At 48.6% G+C, this 21494-nt stretch overlaps 1 protein-coding gene across 7 annotated transcripts in view; it reads right to left on the reverse strand.

Annotated features, from left to right (window-relative positions):
* The window catches only part of LOC146810867 (RUN and FYVE domain-containing protein 1-like), a 516661-nt gene that overhangs the window by 395800 nt on the left and 99367 nt on the right, over positions 1-21494 (reverse strand). For all 7 annotated transcript variants that reach the window (XM_085617892.1, XM_085617897.1, XM_085617895.1 and 4 more), the window contains 2 exons: positions 19171-19288; positions 3093-3194 (listed from right to left, as the gene is read on the reverse strand). In XM_085617892.1, the coding sequence (XP_085474018.1) occupies positions 3093-3194; positions 19171-19288 (220 nt within the window). The remainder of the gene's footprint in view (positions 1-3092; positions 3195-19170; positions 19289-21494) is intronic.

Raw genomic sequence — 21494 nt, forward strand, 5'->3', positions numbered from 1 at the left:
GTCAACTGGCAAAACTTCCTCCTATATGTCCTCTGTGGAGGCCCTACCCCGCTGCCCCGAGACTGCCCCATACCGATAGTTTCAGAAGGCTTCAAATACCTGGGCATATTCATTTCTCTCGACCCCTCGGTTAGATCCGCCCGTAAGCTTGTCCCTCCCTTGCAGAGGCTCAAATGTGACATCACAACCTGGAAGACGCTCCCACTCTCTTTACTAGGCAAGGCGGCCCTTTTTAAAATGATGTCCCTGCCCAGTTTCCTCTATGACCTACAAAACTCGGCTGATCCTGTCCCAAACTCTTACTTCAAGGAAATTGAGGGGCTCCAACGGGACCTACTATGGAGCGGGAGACCGCGCATTGCTTTACCAAAACTCACACTCAGCTGGTATGACTGTGGAATCGGGCTTACCGACACTAAAAAATACTACTGGGCAGCACACCTTACAGCAATAAACCACGGCACCTAGAGCCGTTCCGACGACCCAGGGTTCCGTATGGCTTGCTGGATCCTTCCAAACGGGGCCTACACTCGAGCACTTTATTCCAAACCAGACAGATATCCACTTACTGGACCTACCAACCATACGGTCAAGATCTGGCATGCTGCAAACAAATCACTGGGCTGGAACAGTAGGTTGACCCTTGCCACTCCCTTGTGGGATTCACAAAAGCTGGGAGATCTCGGCAACTCCAAGGGTTTCGATAAATGGGACCTAATTGGCATCTCCCATATTAGGGACCTATGGGGCACAGGGGGCGTGAAGCCTTTCAACGCTCTCCAAAGTCAACACTCACTGGAAGACTCGGAGCTTTTCCGATATCTGCAAGTCCGCCATGCACTACAGACAGTTTTGCCCGGTGACTCCTCTCCACCAGAGAGCTCCCCACTCGAGGACAGATTGCTAGATGGCCACCTGCACCAAAGGGCAATCTCCCTAACCTACCGAAAACTTATCAATAATATGGGCGATCCCCTAATATCCCTGAGGGAGAAATGGACTGGAGACGGCATCGAATTGGACGATGAAAGTTGGCAGACGGCGATCTCCTCCCCCAAACCAGTTGCAATTCCGGCGCAGCTCCGGCTTGTGCAGTTAAAGATCCTGCATAGAATCTATGTAACTGGTCCCCAGCTGGTACACATGGGTGGGCAGACGGACGGATCGTGTAGACGAGGATGCACTCAACTAGGCACATTCATATACACTATATGGCACTGTGAACCAATCCAGGAATATTGGCGTAAGATACATACAGTCATGAGCGAAACGCTGGAGGTCGAGATTAAGCCAGAAGCGCCCAGATGCCTTCTTAACATCTTGGAACCGACCAACCGAAACACATACACCACACAATGGGTCGCACTCAATGTATGATTGCAAAAAGGAACATTGCGCAGCTTTGGGGGCCCGCACGCTCCCACAATTGCAGATTGGAAAAAAGACCTTGATTTGTGCATGCTGAGAGAAAAGACTGTATATACGGCCTGAGGCTGCCCCCGAAAATGGTCCAAGATATGGGCCCCTTGGAATTCATACAGTGGAAATATTTGTAACCCTCCTCGTGACCTGGACAGTGACGACCCCCCCTCCCCGTGATTTCCAATGCACTATTCTATTGTATCTGTATGTACACTTGCTTCGCTGTACCCTCTGTATTGACCTATGTGGAACTGTACCATGTTAGCGAGTCCGTTTAATAAAAAGATTTATAAAAAACAAAAAATGACAAATCTGAAAGGTGCCCGAGGACAACTGAGTTTGAGGAAATTGTGCAGGTACCAATTTTCTTTCAACTCCAGAGATCCCCCGATGTCACAAGAAAATTGGTGACGTTTTTTTTTAAATTCAGAAGTATTTTTTTTCACGTTAATTTAAAGATGTTGCATATTGTATTTGTGGCTACTGCATATCAGGTTGTAAAGCTCAAACCTATTGCCAGTCTGGTGACAGACTGTACTAAAAATCCTTCCCTCTTTCTTCCTGTGTTACCCTTACATTCGAATAGTTATTCTGAGCAATTCTATTTAGCTTGAGAAATTTGTTTTGTGGATGCTTTCTTCTGGTCTTCTGATTTGTTTTTTAAATGTTTGATTTTGGAGGCTGCATTGTTAATTTCTATAAACCTGCTGCTGAAGCGGAGTTCTGTTGTATTCTCCAGTCATGCCACAGGTGTAGCGAAGGCATAGCAGTATAAACGCCATAGTTTTAAAAGAAAATCTTTTCCTGGTGCCAAGATCCATCTTGCCTCCATTACGGATATAATTCCCTGCATACTGCAGAATTTCACCACTACTGAGATTCCTGCATTGTCTCTTATGGTCTATACTCTGCAGAGAATAGCAAAAGAAGTTAACCTCAATGCAGAATGTCCAACCTATTTGGCATTGTATCTAAACAAAACAGAGCAGGTTTCTTCTTTGCATACTATAGTATATGTGTGGCTCTTTGTACCATTAACTGCCAAGATATTTTTTACCACAGACAGCATTGATTCTCTGGTATCATGACAACAAAGTGCTAGTCTGTTTCTGAAAAACAAAAGACTAATAACCCCCACAACCTACATGTTGATCCCAGGTCATGGGATTCATTGTTGTTTTTTTCCTGTCTGTCACCACCAGCTTTTTATTGGTAGTGACGGACAACAACAAAAAGGCATTACATCCTAAATAGAACATGCAGTGTAATGCCCTTCCTCTGACCACTTCTAATCTAGTGGAGTAAGTATTCTGTCTATGGAGCCAATGGGGGATCGTGAAACGGAATACTTAAGATCCACTCATCTCTAAATGAGGCTGACAGACCAAGGGTTTGGCGGACAGGGTACTTTATTGCATGTCTGCCAAACCCTAATATTGGGCCCTAAGTTTGTTTTGTCTCCCTAGATGCCTTGCTCTACCATACCTACGTGTACATTGTTCTCCCACATTCCTTAGTCAAACATCCTCACTAAGGTACCTTGGTATGAAGAATTTATTTTGAAAAATGAAAACATATACCTACATACAACAAAAACTGTTGACCTCAATCAGTTTCATAGAGATTAACATGTTTGCAAATTATGATGATCTGAAGAAATTGTGTGTTACCTTAATTGCTCTTTGTGGTCTATAAGAACTTGCAGGTAATCTGCCAATTTCTTTTGCATAAGGGCAAGATGAAGCCAAGCCCTTCCTCTTCCAACAGGCGTCCTAGAAATTAAACAACAGTGGGAAGTTTAAAATAGGATTGGTGATAATCTTAACGTGTCTGCAGTTCACTTTTGAGTTCTTTACATCTCAATTTTTACTAACCACAACCACACTGAAGCTTGTTACCTGATAGAAGCACCCATTAATTTATCACTTATGTTTCTATTACACCACACATTTTGGGGCCTATTCGAGCACTTTTATACTAATGCTAGAAAAAGCAAAGCACAATACAGATTAACGAGGTATGAGTGTCGCACATGCCGTTTTCTTCAAATTTGGTAAATTTTATGAATTAAACCCGGTTAGCCATTCGTTAACATGTTACTCCATAACTAAATGGGTTTTGAAACAGTTAGGAATCGCTATTTGCAATGGACATGTTTAGGGTGTTGGTAGTATGTGGAAAACGGTTCTTGCACTGAAATTGATCTTAACAATCGGGTTCATTTGGTATCAGGCAGGGTGGCAGGAGGTATGCTTCGAGATTTGGTAACATGATCATACCATCACAAATGGGCCAATCCTTTTTCAACAGAGCCAGAGGACGGACGTGGAAAGGACTGCTGAGAGTGGACAATGGTTCTGTACATTCCGGGAGGAACACAGGAAGGCAGGTCCAGGCTGAAGCCCCCCCTTCCCAAGTCCCGGGGCATGACCTAGCAGCATTGCTCCTAATTGTCATAAGTATTGTGGAGAGAAGACCCAAAAGAGTTGCCTTTTCCTCCCGTATGCTTGTGTTGGAGCGAAGCATAAATCGGAGGGAAAGGCCAGACCGAGTGCAGGGGCCGCAGCAGAGATGCGATATACCACCGTCGGTGGAGACTTAGGGTGGAGTCTGCTAATTTCTGAGAGCGCTGCTGTCCCCCATCCCATCTTGAGGAACTGAATGGCTGTGGAGCTAGTGCGATTGACTGGTAGAGGCAGCTGAGGGGTGAAGGTGCAAACTATTAAAGAAGGAGAATATAGGTGAGACTGGGGAAGAGCACCTCGGGAGAAACAAGTGTGATCACTGGAACTAGGGATCTCCGCACAGTGCAGGGGCCAGTTGCTGAAGTAATTCAGCTGTGAGTGACTACTAAGAGCCATATGAGTAGTATTGGCAGGAACCTTCGATGAACTGTGTTGCAAATGCAGTTGATAAATGGGGCCAAAACTCAGTCAAAATATATGTTTTGTGAGCAGTGGTGTAGGAGAGTAGGGTCTGCTTCCTATGGTCACCCCCACTTTTTGCTTTTGCTTCACTGGTTTTCGACTTAGATGTGGCTGTGGGCCTGCTAATCAGACCCACAGCCCAGCTGTTCTCTCTCTAAATTCATACTATGTACTTTAGGTACATAACCCAATTGGTAAGGATCACCTTATAGGGCCCTGTACCGTGTACCTTAGGTACCCAGGGTATGGGTGTACCCTAGGCCTACCAGGGGCTGCAGCATGTATTATGCCACCCCTGGCTGGCCTCCCATCATGACACAACTGGCTGTTCACTCAGCTGGGGCAAGGTCGTGTAATCACCCCTTGCTTAGGTATAGTATTCCTATACCTACCTTATATATAGACACATGGGTAACCTTTCAGTCACTCCTATGGCAGGCCTTAACAATCCTGGAGGCAGAGTGCTTGGTAACATGTGAGATGGTGCTCTAGCATGAGCTGAGCCTGTCTGCAGCTTTCGGAACCATGTCCTTATAGCTGTTCTATGATATCGCCTACCATATACTCTTAAAGTGCCTTATAATCCTCGCAGTTATGGTAACTATGGTTTGGCTTTATCAAGACATGTCGTGTAAAGTGTCTAACACTTTGGAATACTACCCCCACCCCATTTCTGCCGATGAGGATAGTATTCCCCCCTTCTAGAGGGAGAAGACATGTTGAAGACCTACTACCCGGTTAAAGTTAACCAGAGCCCCAGCATCACAAAATGGATGCTGCTGCCACAGACACAAGTCTGACCTCTTGCTGCTGGGAGTCCTTCCAGCGAGGGAGGCTTGGACAATAGGTTTCCTGCCTTGGGAGGTGCTAGCACCACCCTAGAGAGGGCTTAGTGTATTGGGGCAGGGAGGGATGAAAGCAACGAGACACTGCCTGGGGCACACAAGGTGTCCCATGCATAGTCCGGTTCAAACCGGTGCTGGGGCACTCCAGCCCCAGTCCTGGCGCGAAACTGGAGAAAGGGAAGGGGGTGTAACCACCCCTCTCCCTGGTCCCACCCATAGGAGGGACCTAGCAGGTAACCCAGCCCCCCAGATTAGTATAAGAGTGGGAGATGAGTCCCTAGGACTTTGGATTTTCCTGAATTGAAACTAGACACGAAACTCTGGACCTTCGCCATTCGACAAGAAGACTGAAGAATCTCCCTTGTGGCCAAGGAGTGGCCACCCTTTGCAAACAGGCACCAACAAGCGACCTGTCGTTTGCTTTGCCCAAGTTCTATGAGGAACCGACTGCAGAGCCCGACCAGCGCCTTGACCTCCAGACTTCTCTGACCCTGATCCACATCCACAGCCAAGCTGAGATCCGTGGAGGTGACGAGAGACGTCGGACCGGCTACCTGGGAAAATTGGCGAGTAGCTTCCAGCGCAGCTTCTGAGGCTTCCTCGAAGTTGTGCTCTGGGGATTGAGAAGCCCCAACCCCGAGCACAATCTGCACGAAGATCAGCCCTCCACACTCCACGAGTTCTGCGTGGGGCCCTTCTGCATTTTCCTGCTCGACGCGTCTGTCCGGTTGCTTGCCCTTTGGCTAGTAGCCTCAGTGACGACGAACCTTTAACTTTTCACCACTGGTTTGGCTCCTCCAGACTGGCCCTTGCTTCCCTATAAAAGAAGCACCTCAGACCTTTCTGGTCTGCACCTGAAGCGAATTTCCCTTTCCGCGTGGGTTGCCTTTGCCAAGGCTTGTTGACTCCAATTGGGACGTCGACTCCGCCAGCAGCAAGATCCTTCGTGGGACAGCTCGTACCCTGGTTCTGGTCGTCCTCGACGCCTCCTGGTCCACGCAGCTGCAGAGACAAGCTTCAAGACATCACCTGTGTTCTGCACAACATCACCTGGTTCCTTCCTGGTTCCACACGGTCACTGGCTAGTGACCCAGACTTTGTCCCCTCTGCTTGCAGGTGTTCTTCCTTCAAGATCCATCCGTGGATCCACCGGACATCTTCCTCCTGGCCGCCTGCCAGCATCTGTTCTTCAGGCATCCATAGGATCCAGCGACGACACCCGACACATCTTCACACCTATGCACCCGTCTCCTGTGGGTGAGGTAACGCGAGTACTCTGGTGCTCCAGTGGATATTGACTATCCAAGTGTCTAAGTCTTTAGTTGCTTCCTCCTAGTTACTTCGGAAGTGTCCTTATTCTTCCTATTTCTAATTGCTACATTCCCATTGACTTTAATGTAACCCGCGTGTGTGTTTCCACACTGCACACGCTTCCCGTGGGCCTCCCACTTTCTAACTATTGGTAGGGTAGTGTAGCCCCAGCGATTCCCTAGGCCCTAGGCCTAGACCCTGTTCGTGACGTGGTACTTATACCACTTTCTTAGTATATGGTTTAAGTGGCCCCTGGGCCTAACTGTATTTTTCCTGTATAACTTAACGTATGCTACTTAAGAAATTGTTGTGCTTAGACCTCTGAACTCATAAAGAGTGCTGAGGGTATATGTTAGAATAAATACATTCTAATTTTATATATATATGGTGTGGTGTCCTTTCATTTGGTATTCAAGGGATTATAGTGGTATAACAGCTGGCTTCACATGCCATACAGAGTTTAGCCTAAGACTGCTCTTGTCCATGCTACCACTAGGATAGCTGGTCTAGAAGGTTGACTTTACAACCAATCACCATAAGGGTTGTTTGGACTGATACAAGGTGTACACTAGAACTAGTGACATCATATATCAGGCCAACTTCTCACAAGTGGCAGCTGGTGAACTTTGGAAGTCGTATGACATAAAAAGCATTTTGGGAGCGAGTCTATAACCTTCCTGCCCATTGGAAGCCCTGGATGAGGGGGGAGACTGAAGACTGTTTTTAATTGCCATATTCACCTTCTGTAGCCATCTTTCTGGTGGATAATATATCTAACCACAGATGTCTCACCTTGCTACTATTCCTTAAGCATCAGACTGAATCTGAAAAGTTTTTGAACAGTAATCCAGTGCACTGGTAGGCGGAGTTGTGTGGCTGAGCCAACATTGTTACACTTCGGAAGTGACAATTGGAATCTCATATTAACACCACCCAACTGTGGTGATGCGAGTTGCTTTCTGTGTTGTCTAAGCCCTCCAATGCAGTGCCCAACGGCAGACTGGTTTTACCAATGTGGAGATCTATAACGTGGGACATTTTTAGATGGAAATAGAGTCTAGTTCACAGAACGTGAAGGTGGGAGGTCAGCGAGGAATCTGCTGTTAGATACAGTATCCTCCAGAAAGATTGTTACCAAAGGTAAATAACTTGTTCTTCTAACAACAGATTCCGCGCCTTTTGAATAGATACCACAGCACTTCCTCACAAGGTGGTGGGTCTGTGGGGGGCGTGGCTTCAGAGTTGATGAGGACGGACACGTGAGCCGGGAGCTCCGCGCCGACCGCACCGATTATCCTGGATTGAGAGCCGGCATAGCATATTTGAGAACCGGGGATTGTGCCCATAGGTGCTGAGAGCTGCTGGGAGCGAGATCAGGCACCCTCTGACCCCCGGTGCTACACGGGGACTACGAAGAGCGAGGAGCCCGGCCTGCGCACCCACAAAATGGCGGCCGTGGCAGCCGATCATCCCCCCAGATGAGCCTGGAGCAGTGAGCCAGACTGCGGCCCTGACGTCTGGGAGGTCCCCCCTGGAGCGCGACGGACGCCGCTCACCCTCTGCACGGACTGGATCTTCTGCCGAGTAAGGAGTGGGGACAGCGGACTCGTAGGCGTTGCAGGCTCCGCTCGGCTCAGGGAGCACCCGGCAGGCAGGAGGCAGACGGCAGGGGAGAGCTGCGGCAGGCGCGGGTCCGGCCGGCGGAAACGCAAGGCGGGCTGGAGAGCGCTCCCGCCGCCGGGGCCCCGCATAGTGGACTTCGTGGACAAACTGTCCTCGGACCTGGGACCTACCCATTACCAACTTGAGGGGCTTTAAAATGGCGCTGGCGCCCAGAGTGAGGAGCTGAACCGGGCCGACTGCGAATAGGAGACTACCGGGAGAGCTCGGCCGCGTCGACCCTGCCCGCGGACTGAGAGCTGGGAGTGCCGCCACGGCACTTGGAGTGCACAGAGGGGTGGTGGAGAACGATTGCTGGAGGAGAGGGCAGACGTGCAGCCAGTGGTAGCCTGATCGGTGGCGGCTTGCGAAGATCAGAGTGGTGCCGCCCTCACTTGAGTTCAGCAGCGTGCTTTGGCTGGGGAATTTGCTCAAAAACTAGGCCACCGTTCTGTAGGCCCTAAGAGTTGGAGGACATTGTGCCGGTGAGGAGCAAAGGGTCACCCCCTGGGGTTGCCCACAGCGATGGAGCACTGTTGAGGACGTTCAGTGGAGCCTTACACCGGCAGAAGGTGACCTTCGGAGAATCGAGCAAGCAGTGGCTACTGGGCTGTACCGGCTGAGTGGGCGGAAAGAGAGGAACCTGAGGAGGCTACCAGATCGGGGAGATTGAGGGGAGGGTCGCCCTCACTAGGATGTTGGATGACCTCCCAGGTTGCGAGTGGGTGGGTGCGGAAAGGGGTGCCGAAAAGAGATGAGGAGCCCCCTGGTGAGCCGTGGAAAGCGTGACAAGCGGTCCGATAGGGGTACCGGTGAGTGGGCACCCCACCCAAGACGAGTGCCACGTGGGGGCTGCAGCTGCGGCGGACGAGGTGAGGGAGGCACTGAGAGATTGCACCGCTGTTGGGGTCTTGGTGAGCTGCGATCCATGGGGAAACCACGAGGCAGGCAAGGGGGGGCCCACCCGGGCCCACCCGGAGCCGGAGGAAGAGACGGCGGAACAGCGAAAGCAGTGCGTGGCGGAATCACAACCAGAGGGGTTGATGTTGCAACAGGTAGATCAAATACTTAAGGCCATCACGGACACCAGGGACACACTTCAGCAGGACATTGCACAGGTGTCGCTGGGGTTGGGCCTCCTTCGGGCGGATCATGCTAAGTTGGTCGACCGAGTGAAGCAGACTGAGACCACATTGGAGGTCCTAGAACCCTCCCAGAAAACATTGGAAACCCAGATGGGAGAAGTCAAACGTAGATTGCAGATACTGGAGCGGAGGGCCGAAGACGCTGAAGGGCGAAATAGAAGGAATAACATACGAGTGGTGGGCCTACGGGAAGGAGTGGAAGGGGCCAATATGGTGGACTACTTGGAAAACTAGCTGCGGACTGAGGTTGCTCCCGAGGGCCTGACCCCCTTCTATACTTTGGAAGAGCACATAGGGTGCCGGCCCGACTGTTGGCGCCTGGAAGACCGCCCAGGCCAGTGGTGGCGCGGCTACTCCACAATAAGGACAGGGACCTGCTTCTGAACAAAGCTCGCACTGCAGGCCCATACAGGGTGGACAATAACAATGTGACACTGTTTACGGATTACACGTTTGACGTGCAACGCCATCGAGTCTCGTTTCTAGCGGTTAAGAAGGCACTCCGAGATGAAGGCATCCAATACTCGATGTTTCAAGCACGCTTGAGGGTGACGATGGACGGTAAAACATATTTTCACAATGGCCCTGAGGAGGAGTGGAGTTGGTTGGAATCCTACAGAGCTGGATTGGGCGAAGCAGGAAACGGACTGGGGCAACAGACGGAGGCACCGCGTCTGCGCCGAACAAGGCACACCAGACGACGTCGCCCTGGAGCGCAGAGACCCAGCACGACTTAAACGGAGAAGGAGAGATCGGCAGCGTTGCAGAGATATCCCAAGTAAGAGGAGCAGTGTTGATGGGGGCGACGGATTCGGAGAAGGGGTCAGCGGGGACTGATTCTGATGAGACTGACACGGGAAGTATTTCACTGCCGCATATCACACCAGGGACCACAGATGAGATTGTTGATGCCTGAACTTGTGAGGCTAAACCTTGAGATCTGTAAAGGGGGTTGAATGGCGCTGGCCCCCATTACTCTCTCTCAGGGGGGCGATTGGGATAAGCCCAGTTGAGATGGCCGGGGCAGGGGGGCACTAGAAGCGTGCAGCTCCTTCCACCTGGGGCCCTTCCGGAGGTGTTGAGGCTTCTTTGATAGTGGGGTACGGTGCCAGAATCCAGTGGGGTTGTGGACCAGATTTTCTCAGCTCTAGGGCTTCCCCCTTAGTTCCGTTCCTTGAGTGGATCCCTGGTAGATACCAAAGGAACAGTTGGTTTGATAGTTTGGATGGGCACTAGATTCTTAGAGCCTGTTCTGGGGAGGGGTTGTTGGGAGATTTTGAGGGTTTTCTTTCGGGTAGTTAGAACCACCGGTGTGCCACTGGAGGGAGTGCAGTTATGACCTTTTTTGCCCGACTATCGAGGAAGCTGGCACACTACTTGACTGGTCCGGTGAAACTGGGTGGTGACTTCAACTCTATCACAGACACTACTATGGACAGGTCTCATCCTCCGTTGCCTGAAGCACCTATACATAGGCTCTCTAAACTCAGACAGGACTGGCAAGATAAGTGGGGGCTTATAGACACATGGCGAGCGCAGCATTTAGGGGAGCGAGACTACTCTTACTTTTCTGCACTGCATGACTTGCACGTATGGTTGGATGCCATACTATGCACCCCGGACAATCATGCGACAGTACGACACAGTGAATATTTAGCGAGGACGATCTCAGATCATAATCGATTATTGCTGGTGATACACTGGCTTCGGGAGAGGCCTGTAATTCCTACCTGGCGATTACGCCTGGAGGCCTTGGAGGACCCTGTCTTCCGCGCAGAGGTAAAGGCAGGCATAGAGCACTATTTCCTTGAGAATGAGGGTACAGCATCGAACTTGACACTGGAGTGGGATGCTTTTAAAGTGGTGGTGCGGGGCTTATGTATAACTAAAATGGTAAGAGTACGGACGACTCTCTTGCTAGATATAGAAAAAGAGGAACAACGGTTGCGACAGGTGGAGAGAGCCCGCCCTGAGAACCCGGGGCCGTAGGAAGAAGTCTTGGCTGCGAGGGAGGGCGTGGCAACTCAAGTAGAGAGGATGCGCTGCTTCAATCATAGGGCGTATTTGGCGCGGGGGTATGCGGGACGGGACAAGGCGAGCACACTGTTGGCCTGGTTGGCCAAACCGGCCCCACGGGGTACGCCCATATTGGCCTTGGCCTCCTCCATGGGAACACTGGTGTACACTCAGCAAGAGATCAATGGGCTGTTTTTAGAATACTATGCAGACCTGTACAGGAGCAAGCTTCAGGCCACGGGCGATGTGCTGGAGGATTTCTTGGCCGAAGTACATCTGCCACGACTCGAGGAGGAGCAGGCGGACTCACTAGGGCGGGAGATCACCGTGGGGGAAATACGAGGCGCGATTCAACATATGGCGCGCAATAAAACACTGGGTACAGATGGGCTACCAATAGAGTTTTATTCGATTTACGTTGATATATTGGCCCCTAAGCTGCTGGCGGTTTTCCAAGAAGCCCGGGGCTTTGGACGGCTGCCTGCCTCCACTCGAGAGGCTATCATTATCCCTCTGTTGAAACCAAGAAAGGACCCCCTGAATAGGTCGGCTTATCGCCCGTTATCCATGCTAACATCTGACTATAAAATACTTAGTAGGATTCTTGCGACTCGGCTCCTTCCATATATGGTGCAGTTGGTCCATAGAGATCAGCCGGGATTTATCCCGAAACGCACCACGGCAACTAATGTGAGACGCCTCCTCCGCATTTTGGGGGCAGATCATAGCACGGTCCCCACTGCAGTAGTCCTCTCAGTAGACATTGAAAAGGCATTCGACAGCCTAGAATGGCCATACCTGTTCCGGGTTCTGCGTGCGCTCGGTCTTGGGGAATCCTTTGTGGGATGGACGGAGATTCTTTACAGATCAGCGACGGCACGAGTACGGACGGGAGCGACGATTTCCCCCTCTTGTTTAGTAGCGCGGGGAACGCGTCAAGGGTGCCCGCTCTCTCTGTTGTTGTTTGCCTTAGCCATTGAGCCTTTGGCTGCCCACGCCAGATTGGGGAGGCATTATCCCGGGTTAGATCTCCGTGGGAATATGAAGTATACCTCCTTATATGCAGATGACTTATTAATTTTCCTGGCGAATACGGAAACGGCCTTAGACTGTGCGAAGCAATTAATTTTGGCAGTGTCTCGGGGCTGGGGGTGAATTGGGTGAAGACTTGCCTGTTCCCGGTGGTCCCGTCTGAGGCAAATCCCTTCCAGGTTGCAGGCATTCGCTGGGAGCCCAGATGCTTGCCATACCTTGGCACCAACATTTATCATAACCCCGAGGATTTGTTGGAGGGTAATGTGGGTAGGGCCATACGAGGCCTTAGGAGCAGCTTTGCGTTTTGGGAGTACTTTGCCGCTCTCGGTGGCGGGCCGTGTGGCGCTCCTGAAGATGGTAGCACTCCCCGGCTACTGTATTATTTTAGGACACTACCGGTCTGGGTGCTGGGTTCCACTTTCAAGCAGCTTCGTTCCATGGCTGGGGGATTTGTATGGGGGGGGGGGGGGGGGGAACAGCAGACGGCAGGTTGCGCTGACCACAAAGATGCGTCCGAGAGCTGACGGGGGTATGGCAGTGTCGGACTTTGAGTTATACTATTTAGCAGCCCAGTTACAGTGGCTCACTCAAGCGGTAGCTCGGGAGTTCCGGGGCCCGGACGGCCCTGAGGGACGGTGGGTTTCACACCATATACTGTCCTTTATAGTTCTTCAGCAGCGGCTGCGCCTTGAGCGGCTTACTAGTGAGGAGCGGACACTGAGATTGTGCTGGAACCGGAGCCAGCGCAGAGCTGGGTTCGCCCGCCCTTATGCCCCGGAGATTCCGCTGGGTATGTGTACCTCCTTAACACATGGCGGGGACTGGACTGCATTGGCTGAATGATAGGCGCTAGGAGTGCAAGTGTTGGGAGATCTGTATGAAGACGGAGCATTGTTGCCGTTTCAGGCCCTGCAGGATAGATACGGCATCCCTCGGGGAGATTATTTATTGCACTCATCTTGGTCTCGGCAATGCAACGTTATTGGAAGGCGGGGTTGTCGGAACCACAGACATCTATGGCATGCCAGTATGTGGTGATGGCTGCGGGAACCTTCAAGGCCATTACGTGCCTTTATAGGCGCATGTTGACTATGGGGCTGGAGCCATTGCAGGAGCTGCAGGGGAAATGTGAGGCGGACCTAGGCAAAGAGATCCCTGAGAAGACATGGGCCCAATTAGTTAGGAGAGCCTGGAAAAGCAATAGGAATGCCAGATTTCAATTGGTTCATTTTTTTATTCTGCACAGGGCATATTTAACCCCTGCTATGATCAATCAATATTTTAAAACGGATACTGTACAGTGCCCGCGTTGCAGCCTGGAAAGGGCAAACTTTCAACATATAATGTGGGGGTGTCCGCAACTGGGAACATATTGGGAGGAAGTGGCCGAGCTGCCCCGTGGAATTACAGACCGTAATATGGAACCTGATCAGGGCACTTGTTTATTACACTGGTTTCCACATACCTTTAAAACGAAGGTGACAAGCAAGTTTATAGATTTAGGCCTGTTGTTGGCTAAGAGAGAGATCACTGCACACTGGAAATCAGCGCGAGGGCCCAATTTCTGGAGGTGGAGGGTGGACTTAATCAAATGGGCGCTGAGCGAAACCGTAATCAGGCTTCAACAGGCCATGCGGACTAATAATGAAGAAGCACTGAAGGCAGCGAGGGCATGGGAAGCACTGGTTGTTGCGCTACAGGTGCCTGAGGTGGACTCTGAGTTCGGCTCGGCCTTGGAAGCCCCTACGGGTTCGCCATGCTCCACAGGAGCAGTAGAGTAACACTGGCTATACCCTGTGGAGCAACTGCTGGACTCAAATAGTAGTAGGTTAGCCTGTACTGTACTGCTGTTACTGAGTTAACCATAACAGAGGGATTAGATGTTCCTACACTTCTGGAGTGCAAGTAGTTAGGGCGCACCGGTGGTGGGGGGTGGGGGGAGGAAGTAGGGTGAAGATTGGCTTTGGTTTTTCTATTCTATTATTCAGTTCATGTAACATTATTGGATCGTGACTGTTAGCGGGAACTGGATTTATAATCGAGTGGAAGACCAATACACTGATGGGATAGGGATAGCCTATAATTTTGTGTTAGATGTCACTATATTTTTTTTAGCCCTTTTTGGTGTTGGAACTGGGACATTGGGACAAGAGGGATGGTGGTGTTCTACAATGGATAATTGTAATACTGTATTATTAGCCAGATGTTTTTTGGGAAAATTATTAATAATATATATATTTTTTTAAAAGGTGGTGGGTCTGTGAACTGGCTTGGATCAAAACATCCTGCCAAACCAAGAAGACAAAATGCCCCTCTCGCCGAACCAGACTGTTGTGCTTTGTGAACATGTGTGCCAACAACCGAGTGACAAATGTCCAGGACAGGCATTCTGCATGCCAATACAGCTTTAGCCATAGTGGATTGAGCCCATAAGCCTTCTGGAGGCTGCTTTTTAGCCAAAGCTTAGCAGAATTTTATGCAGAGGGCAATCCATTGAGAGATGACATGCTTTGCACTGCCTCGTCCTTCTTGACTCCAGAAAACCCCACAAAGTTCTGATCGGCCACCCGCTATTCAAGGGTGTGATTAATATAAAAGCTGAGTGACCTCATGATGGAGTCTCTCTTACTCCTTAGAGAGATAAAGCAGACCAGAGAATGCCGGAAGGGTGATAGCCTGCCCAACATGAAATGGAGGAACAACTTCTGATGGCTAGAAAGTGCGGGTCCTCATCACCAACTTATCTAAAAATAACATTGAATAAGATAGGTTGACAGAAAGAGTTTGCAGCTCGCTCACACGCCTGACCGAAATTATGGCGATGAGAGAGACCATCTCTAACGTCAGAAGTCTCAGAGCAACTGTGCAGTGGCTCAAAAGGGGTGCACATCAATACAATGATGACTAAGTACAAATCTGACTGTGGCATCATAAAGGGTTTTGGCAGAAATAAATATTGCAACCAATGAAAAATCTCATCTCAACTGGTGATTTAAATGGAGAGGTCTGGTAAACACAAAGGTACCAAAAGAACTGATAGGTTGTCCCTTACAGTACCTGAAAGCAAGTTCTTGCTGGACCAGGGACAGCATAAATAACAAAACCTCAGGCAAATTCGCTTGCAATGGGTCACCTTGTTGAGTGCGGCACGTATCCACAAATTTGTCTCAACGACTGGCGTACACTGATTATGTGGAAGGATGCCTTGCTGGCAAGATGCTGATTAATCTATAAGCATGTAGATGCAAATCGTGAAGGCCCGGGTGCAGTACACTGCCCTCCTGCTAAGATTGAAGATCATCCTGAAGCAGCACCTTGATCAGAAGACAGATGGTCCTGCCAAGGAGCCACACTCTACTGGCCCTGTCCAGTGCCACTAGGCTGACTTGTACCTGGCCATTAATGATCATCTTCAGAAATTGGGGGAGGAGAGGCAGTGTCGGGAAGGTATAAGAGAGTCCTAACCTACACTCTTCACTGAAGACATCTCCAAGAGAGAGGGATGCTTTGAAAACTCAAATGCCAAAGGTGCGGACAATGTGCACTCCCAGCAAGTGTGAAAAGATCGAGACAGGACTCTTCCCATTGGTGGAAGACGCCCTGTGAAACCTCCTGGTGCAATTGCCGTTCGTGATCCGCTAAGTGTCAGAAGCTTAGTTTGCCTACACTAGAATTTAAAGGTCCTGCGTGGGGATGTACCACCAGAGAAATTCCTTGCCAATCCAGCCACTTCCAGAGGTGCAGAGCAGCAATACACCAGGCCCAAGACCCCCACCCTGCCCTGCTTGTTGCAGTACCACACTGTGGTGGATTGTCCCCGAGTACCTGCACCAGCCTTTCTTGGATGGTGGGCAGGAAGGCATTCAACGCCAAGTAAATCAGCTCCAACAAACTGATGTAGAGTGGAGTTTCCTCCGGAAACCAAAGGCCTCTGATCTCCACCTCTCCTAGATGGCCAACCAAGTACTGAAGTATCCATGACCACTATCAACTCTGGGTGGGGTAAGTAGAGTGTTTGTTACTGACCATCTCACAGTCCAGGATCCACCCCTGTAGACCTTTTACAGTCTCCTCTGAAATCTGGACACAATCAGACAGGTTTACCGGATGTTGTGTCATTGGGCTTTGAGCACAATAACATGCAGAGCCTGCATGTACTACCTGATATGTTTTGCCAGCAGGATGCAGTAGGCCTATAACCCCAGTAGTCTATGAGCCATTCAACCTGGGATCTAGGACAGAGGTTGAAAGATCAGGAGCATAGCCTGAATGTCCTGGACACTCCACTATGGAGAAAAAGCACAGAACTGCACTGTATCCAGCATAGCTGTGTTAAACGAGATCATCTAAGAGAAGTCACATGAAAATAAGCATTCTGCTGGTCCAACGTTACCATCTGATCTCTGGACCTGGGCTAGCATAAGCATCTTGAACTCGCCCCTTTGCCGGAAGGCATTTAGAAGGTGATGATCCAGGATAGGACAAAGGCCTCTGTCCTTCTTCGGCACAAGGAACTAGCGGGAGTAACTCCCAGTTCAAACTTCTTGGGCCAAAAGGGGCTGCACTTCTTGCGGTAGAATGGGCAGATAGTCGTAAGACAGCCTTCCTGATAGCAGTGGAGGGTGCGGTGTCGTAGAAAGAAATAGGAGGGCGTAGCCCCAATTTGACAATTTGGAGGTCTCTTTTGCTAGAAAGGATGGTCTGCCACCCCTTTAGGAAATATATAAACCTGCCTCCAACAGGGCCGCTGTGTGCCAGCAAGGACACAGTAAAGTGGTTTTGCAGCTGCAGATGCTGGAGAAGCGACAGACTGAGCTGCAAATTTTTCTTGCTGTTCTGAAAGTGGTCTCTAAGAACTGTAGCCTCGGCCACAAAAGGGATGAAATGCCTGCTGGCTGGTGTAAGGATGGCTGAAAAAAAGGAAAACTCTGGTTGTAGCCACAGAGAGGACAAAATTGCTGGTGTAATTGTCTTGTGGGAGCAGAAAACCCCCCAAAACAGTGTAGCTTTGCTCTGCTCAAACCATTCCAGGGCTGAGTACGCTTTCCATGTCCATTAAGGATGCCTGCACATCCAAGGATAAGCCGTAGACCTCATCGAGGTGTGGCCCTGAAGATTTGGTTCTTCTAAGTCACAAAGCATTACCCCAGGTCCGTGGGTGCATTGCACGTAAAACAAAAGAAGCAGCCCTTGTAGATATATGGAGAACACACATGGAGGAGGAGAGGGAATACTCCTATTCTTTGGTACATAGTGCTGTTTGCATATCAGTTTTTGGTTGATGTACAGAACTACGGTATTCAGGATTGATCCATCTTGTACCTAACCTAGGACACTTTCGGAACACTCCCTAATACTCTTCACGTTGAACATACCAATGCCAATGCAGGTGTCACAGGACCAGGGTTGGCTATTTCACTCTGGGGCACTACTAGACCCACTGTTTTGTAAGGAGCAAAGATCCAACATGGAGGCATTTTTGTCAAGAACATAGGATCTATGCCTCCTCAATACACAAAATGGGAGGCCTATATACTTTACATTAGAGGTATAGCTATATCAAAGCACTGGGGGGGGGGGGGGGGTGGGAGTTCTCTCAAATTCCTTAGAATGCACTAGAAACCAAATTGATAACACTTGACAAAATCCACATTACATACTCAAACCGGAGATCTTAGATGAAGTGAATAATTGCCTGATAACTCAAAAAAATATGTCTGAAAGAGAATTTAAACATTTCTGAAACTATACTCTGGCAAGAAAGTACAGTGACGTGCAATGTCCAAGCAGGACACATGCCTAGTTGCTGCACACACCAAGTGGGGGATGACTGTATCACATCAATACATACCAACAGGGGCATTGGTGTATACACTAGAGAGCCATCCTAAGGAAATGAGTGAACTTTTAATACGTCCTTCTATAAGGGCAGACAACCCATGATATCCTAAACACTTAACTTGATGATCTGGAATTAGCATAACAGGCTTCCTATATCAGGTGGTTTAACAGCAGGGAAAAATTAAGTTAGCCATTGACAGTTTTGCAGGTGAGGTTCTACAGGGATATGTGGCCATGGTCTCATATGAGGAGATTAACAGCTTTGTTGCTACTTCTTGGAAAGTGCAGAGTTGCCACTGCCAAGGATAAATAACTGGCTCTACAATGCAGCTTTCTGTAATGAATTTGCAGACGTGCTCCTCTTTAACACCTGCAGCCAATAGGTCACAAGACAGATTGTGACCTTTAGGATCCTATTCAGAGGGGAAAATGTACATTTACTATGACAGCTCTGATCTACACCATTTACATCTTGAACTCATACCAATAAACTGTGGTCACAGAGTAAGTGAACTTTACAGTTTGGGGTAGACAGTGTGTGTTGTGGAGTTTGGGCCAATCGGGGTGACGCTGCATTGCAACACGTATGCTTACACATTACACCTTTCTAGGTGACTTTTCTTTTTTTCACAGAGATATCAGCATTTAAACTCTGCATATGTCTCACATTACAACATTATCCAATCTAAATGTGCCACAAAACAAATTGTTATATGTGATGATCTTTTACCTTACCTATATCTGAATATCAGAAATGATGTGTCAAATTCCTTTCAGAGGCCCACAGGGAAATCACGAGCTACTGGGCCCAACTGTGGCGGCTCAGGCCTGACTGTGCAAAATTATTTACACTATTCCATTATCTCAACTTCAGTAGAAAGGCATTAGGCATAAATTACATAATTTTTGGAACACGATTGTCAATCAGACACTCTTCTTCACAATGTATTACAATATCTTCTCACTTACTTTAACTCTGGGAGATTTTTAACACTGGTTGTTAAATCTGATGCTTCAGGAAGCAGTTTTTCCACCAGTTCTAATGGACCAAAGAAAGACTTATTCTGTCCTATGAAACTCTTCTTCACTGTAAAGGGAAACATTTATATTAAGCACAAACATTTGTATGGTATTTTCCACTTTACTATAGTTCTATCGTAGCCCCAAATACTACGTTCACGTTTGAAAAACAAAAGGTTATACATTCTGATCCCATATTTCTTTACAAACTGATAAAGCATAGAAGAACTACGGAGAGTCAGAATAAAACAGTGCCCAACATCATGCGTAAGTGATTTATAACATCTAACAATCCTACACATTGACACTGATTTATCAATAATTGTCATCCTCTAGATTGCACACATGCAAAGCAGACAGTCTGCACAGTACATCGATTTTAGCATGTAACTAAAGAGAGCATGACATTGCAATTGCATGTCGCAATTGTATAAAATACTTTGGGATCAATATAATTCCTTTCCATTTCAAGTTTATAAAGGTAACTACATTTTCCAAGGACTAATGTACTATTTGTGTATTGTTAAAGGAAAATAATTTAGGTTAAGTTCTACAATTTTCAGAAAGCCCAACTGTCATGTAATTAATTGTATGTTAGGCCAAGTCTGCTCAACAGACGGGGTTGTGAAAGACCCGCAGAGAGGTATGACATTTAGGATCGGTGCTGCATTATGTAAATGGGGCATTGCACCCGATTGCAATTCAGTGCACATTTAAGTAGGTTGTGCAGGCCACAAACAGTGGCAGTGCACCCTCTTCCAGATAATGTACTAACCCCAAGGCAGCCGCAAGCTGGTGCCTGATCTAGGGACAGTGCATTAGTGAAAGGCAGAGCATCTGTTTGAGGCACAGTGCAGGTGGGCGTTTCCTAAAAGAGGGGCAGATATCCCCTTGCACGTGGGTTCAGTGAGTGACTGTCCCCGCCTGCAGGGAATGTCTGGGGGAGTGGGGTCCATTGTATCCCTTTTCTTCCCTTTCACCGTAAGCCTCGACTGTGTGCCTCCTCCTTGAGGAGCAGTCAATGCACCTTCTGACAACCTCTTTGCCTCTGCAGCAGTGAAGCATTATGGACACGGATGCAAAGGCAAACTGTTTCCCTCATTGTTATGGGTCCATGCCCCCATGCAAATCCGGGCACACCCGTTTAGGATTGCCCTGGTGCTAGAGGCGCGCTGGCACAATCTTTACTGCTAAGCAAACATCTGCAGGCCCTTCTGTAATACCAAAAAGTCCATGGGCGTAAAGGCGGGTGCACACGCCAATTGCACCTTCGGGGCACTTTCTGTATTATGGATCGGCGTACCTAAACAGAGCTTCCTGAAGAAGAAGCTGAAACCTGTTAAAGGCCAAAACTGCCTGGCTGCCTGCACCATACATTAGTAGGAAGGGGAGTCAGACTCTTCCTGTTCGGTTTGCCTCCATTATTAGCTTGAGCGTAGCTACCACATAAATTATGAATGCAGATTAAAGCTGTAACAAAATAAATATGGCTACAATCATTTATGTTTCAATTTGCAGTGAGGCTTTGTGTAACATTACAGGGACAGTGGGAGGGACTATAAACTTTTTAATCAGCAGACAGTGTGCCAGTGGTTGCAGGTGGTATGCACCACCGCTCATTTTTGGTGACGAGGGCCGATTTTTCAGCATCGACCTCCTAGAGCAATAGAGAAAGAAGGACGAAGATAAAAATAGGAAAAAAAGTGACAAAAGTTAAAAGAAGTAATAAAAAATAATCTGCAACTTCAAAAGAGATAAAATGGGCATAGGGAATTACAAAAGAAACACCTCTGTGGTGTGGCACGTTCCTAAAGACAGTCACAGTTGCTAAAAGCCTCCAAAAATGGGGCCTATTGGGATCACCAAGTTAGTAAGACATATGTGGCACTACCGGCTGGAAATTTCTCCAGTACTGCAGATGGAATCTGAAGTAACTGCATCATGCTTCCTTCCGTACTTACAGATGAAAAATGCACTACAAGAGAAAGGGTTTGACATACATTACCAGATCCCATCTCCCTAGAAGCCAAGATATTAATGACTTTTCTTGGGAAAAGGGGCTATCAGCTGCAGATATATACAGTGCTTTTATTATTAACTTGCCAGATACACTTTGAGGACTAAGAGACAGACGAGCAAATGATCTGGTACAGTTTGAAAATGAAGATGTGGATGAGGCTCTAAAATAACCCTGATCAGTAGCAATCCATTCTAACTTCGGATTAAGAATTTAGGGCCAGATTTAGATCTTGGTGGGACTGGTCCCACTGTCA

Source organism: Triturus cristatus, chromosome 7 (assembly GCF_964204655.1).
Source record: "Triturus cristatus chromosome 7, aTriCri1.1, whole genome shotgun sequence".
Taxonomy (NCBI): domain Eukaryota; kingdom Metazoa; phylum Chordata; class Amphibia; order Caudata; family Salamandridae; genus Triturus; species Triturus cristatus.